Source organism: Acanthisitta chloris, unplaced genomic scaffold, assembly GCF_000695815.1.
Source record: "Acanthisitta chloris isolate BGI_N310 unplaced genomic scaffold, ASM69581v1 scaffold14481, whole genome shotgun sequence".
Classification (NCBI taxonomy): Eukaryota; Metazoa; Chordata; class Aves; order Passeriformes; family Acanthisittidae; genus Acanthisitta; species Acanthisitta chloris.
The window spans coordinates 2,715-6,575 of NW_008654446.1; the positions used below are offsets into that span (position 1 = coordinate 2,715).

The 3,861-nt window shown below is 57.0% G+C and overlaps 1 protein-coding gene across 1 annotated transcript in view; it reads left to right on the top strand.

Moving 5' to 3' along the window:
• LOC103810621 (small conductance calcium-activated potassium channel protein 3-like) overlaps window positions 1-3,509 on the top strand; it is a 4,625-nt gene extending 1,116 nt beyond the window's left edge. Inside the window, exons 2-5 of the mRNA XM_009083530.1 lie at window positions 820-930; window positions 2,496-2,623; window positions 2,795-2,864; window positions 3,213-3,509. Coding sequence (XP_009081778.1) covers window positions 820-930; window positions 2,496-2,623; window positions 2,795-2,864; window positions 3,213-3,509 — 606 coding nt within the window. The remainder of the gene's footprint in view (window positions 1-819; window positions 931-2,495; window positions 2,624-2,794; window positions 2,865-3,212) is intronic.
• Window positions 3,510-3,861: the final 352 nt, after the last annotated feature.

The window sequence follows — 3,861 nt, forward strand, 5'->3', positions numbered from 1 at the left end:
TGAGGACCCCACTGGGGCTGGGGGCTCCACTTGGCTCCCCTGGCTGCAGCACTGGGGGTGCCAGGAAAGGAGAAGCAGTGGGAGCCGAGAGCATGCAGCAGCACCTCGGGGGATGCTGAAGGATTCAGCTCAGGGCATCATGTTAATTAATGACTCGTTATTAGATTAGGGAGTGCTTGCCAGGCTGGGGAGGCTTTGCCAGAGCGCTGGCAGGGAGCGGCTCAGCCGGTGTGGGCACAGCAGGGAGGCTCTGGAGAGAGCCCTTGGCTTTCCAGACACGAGCGGAGATGAGGCCGCGATGCAGATCCGGCCCTGATCACAGGGATGAGCTCCCAGCTGGTGCTCCTGGGAGACCTGGGGATTTGGAGTCATAGAATCATTAAGGTTGAAGGAGACCTCTGAGATCATGAAGTCCAACCATTTCTGATGGTTGGTGCTGATTTGGGGCCCCTTCTCTGCTCTCGCCCAGGTTGCCTTGTGCTTCCTCACTGCTCTCCCACTCTGCACCCCCCTTGGGACCAGTGGGTTCCCCATCCCATAGAACATTGACAGATCCCAGTCACCACTGACCTCGTCAGCAGCCCTGGCCTCTCACGTTAATCACCCTATCTATCATCAGCCACTCAAGGACAACCAAGGCTCTGTGATATCTCCTCGTATTAGGATGTGAGGATAATGATATGAGGATAATATTAGGGTATTAGGATAATGGAGAGGCCACGTAGCTTTGGTTAATCAGGGGATTGTGAGGGTGAGGGTGGGAGTGCTGCTCTTACGAGAAGGTGACAAACCATTTCCCCAACTGTTGTCCCTGCACAGGGTGCTGGCTGCACAGCACTGGTGGTGGCTGTGGTGGCCAGGAAGCTGGAGCTCACCAAAGCTGAGAAGCATGTCCACAACTTCATGATGGACACGCAGCTGACAAAGAGGGTAAGGTGCCGTGGGGGGCAGCAGGAGTAGGGGACCCTGTCGTGTGCTGGGAGTTGGGGATTTGGGGTGCCATGGCAGGAGGAAGGTACCAGCACCTCTGGGTGTGGGTACCACAGTGGAAGAAGGTGTTGGCATCTTTGGGTGTGGGTCTCATTGGTACCACAGTGGAAAAAGGTGTTGGTATGTCTGGGTGAGGGTCCCACAGTGGAGGAAGATATTGGCATCTTTGGGCGAGGGTCAGACAGTGGAAGAAGGTGTTGGTATCTCTGGGCAAGGGTCAGACAGTGGAGGAAGGTGTTGGTATCTCTGGGTGAGGGTCCCATGGGTAGTACAGTGGAAAAAGGTGTTGGCATCTCTGGGTGAGGGTCCCATGGTGGAGGAAAGTGTTAGCACCTCTGGGTGTGGATCCTATAGGTCCCCCAGTGGAGGAAGGTATTGGTGTTTCTGAGTGAGGGTCCTGTGGGTCCCACAGCAGACTCAGTTGTCTGAGTGCTGTGGATGCAGCACAGGCACAAGTGTTAATGCTGAAAGCAAACAGCACCAGCTCTGTTCCAAAGATTTGGGCAATGCAGGATGCTCAGCCACACCCCCAAAAGAAAAAGCCCCATTTTTTTCCCCTCTGGGAGATGCAGACTCCTTCCTCCTGCGGAACATGATCTCACCTCTTGGTGTCAGGAAGACAACCGGATTCAATGATTCAGCACCTGCCACAGACAAGAGCCACACTGTGAGGCTCCTGCTGTTCCCATCCCTGAGGAGGGACTCCTGTGGTGGGGGCTTCAAGGGGTTGCTGTTGTGTCTGGTGTCACATCCCCAGTAGCATTTAGGAGGCTGCAAAGGGTCTCTGGTCTTGGCATCCTCATCATGCCCAAGCCTTGCCAACCCAGCAGTGCTGTGCAGTGTAATGGGCTCTGTGCACTGGAATGGTTTTTAGAGGTGGCTTGGAAGGGCAACTTGGTGGTGATGGGATGTGAGCAGGGCACCTGCTTTGGGCCCAGAGAGCAGAGCCCTGGGCAGAACCACACACCGGCTGAAGATAGTCAGGACCTCGGTGTGACCCAGCCAGGAAAGCAAACAGCTGGTCAGCTCCACTCTTCCAGCCATGGATATGGATCTGTGGGCTCCAAGCCAGGCAGACAGCAGCCAGTTCCTCCTGGAGTGAGCAGCAGAGCTGTGGTTTATCCAGGGAGTCTGCGGAAGTTGCGGCCCTGTGCTGGGACCTGCCAAGACTGGCAGATGGATGGAGGAATTGAGAAAAACTTTGGGATTTTTCTGTTTCTCAAGGCTCAGGGTATAACTTTGTGCACAGGCAAGGAGCCTGGTGCCAGAGCATCAGTGCAGAGGAGGTTGGGGATGTGGGTCAGGAGCTCTGCCTCCTCTTACAGCTCAAGCTGTCAGCCCTTGCAATGCCTCAGGAGGCTGTGTGGCTGCAAAGCCAAGCACCTCACTCCAGCTGGGACCAGTCAAGGGTCTCTTGCAACAGCTCCTGGCAGAGCCAGACCAGTATCCCTGTGAAATCCCACACTCTGGGGCCTGGTGACCTGCAGCCAACTCTCCTTTTGCAGATCAAGAACGCAGCAGCCAATGTCCTGAGGGAAACGTGGCTCATCTACAAGCACACCAAACTGCTGAAGAAGATCGACCACGCCAAAGTCAGGAAGCACCAGAGGAAGTTCCTACAAGCCATTCACCAGTAAGGGGCTGTGCACTGGGCTGGGGACGTGCTGAGCCCCAGGTGAACCAGGGTCCTGTCTCTGGTGGGGTGTGGGGAGAAGTTTTCCATTGCCTGGGAAGCAGACAGGTCTCTGGCTGTGGTTTGAATTGGAGAAGGAGTGCAGACACATTGCTCTTTCACTCTCCCCAGGTTGAGGAGTGTCAAGATGGAGCAGAGGAAGCTGAGTGACCAAGCCAACACCCTGGTCGACCTCTCGAAGGCAAGTCCTACAGAGACCTCGTGGCTTGGCCAGACTGCCCAAGTGTTTCTCTTCACTCAGGAAGGCTAAAGCAGACCTGGCTGACCGCAGAATGCTCCTAGATGTCAGCCAGGGATAGCTGCTGTGGGACGGCTGTCCTTGCAAGGCAGGAGGAAAAACACACACAAAAACTAGGGGGGCTCCCACACCCCCTTTTGCAGGGGGTCGCATTGCACGGTACCCGCAGAGCTTCCTTGCTTTGACACCCAGGAGTGAGCAGAGAACCCTGAGAGGGCAGAAAGGGGTGGCAGCAGCAGCAGCACTAACCCTTCAGTGCGTGGCACTAACCCCTCACTGTCTCCTCCCCAGATGCAGAACGTGATGTACGATCTCATCACGGAGCTCAACGACCGCAGCGAGGACCTGGAGAAGCAGATCAGCGGCCTGGAATCCAAGCTGGAGCAGCTCAGTGCCAGCTTCAACTCCCTTCCCTTGCTGCTGGCTGACATGCTGCGGCAGCAGCAGCAGCGCCTGCTCGCCGCCGTGCTGGAGGCTCGAGGGGTCGGGGTGCCCGTGGGTACCTCCCAGACGCCTCTCTCCGAGAGCCCCATCGGGGTCAGCTCCACCTCCTTCCCCACTCCTTACACGAGCTCAAGCAGCTGCTAAAACGCAGCCCCTCGGCCTGCCGTGGACAGGGGAAGCAATTTCTGCACAGGTCACGAGGTCTCCGTGAACTCTCTCGCGGTCCTCCAGCGGGATCGACGGTGCCGAGCGCCGCTCGGAGCTTTGCCAACGCCTTGGGATCGGGAATCGCATCCCCGTTCAGGTGCCTCTACACGTGGTGCAGGAAGGGGCCGGGAGGTGCCACCTCGGGCCAGCCCGTGGATGGGAAACCCACACTCAATCTCAGGTCTTCACATTTGAAAACAGAACAAAACACCAAGTCCGAAGCACTGAAGCAACGGAGACACCGCAGGGAGAGTTCTTCTCCTCGGGGCACAACCCTCGCTCCCTGCCC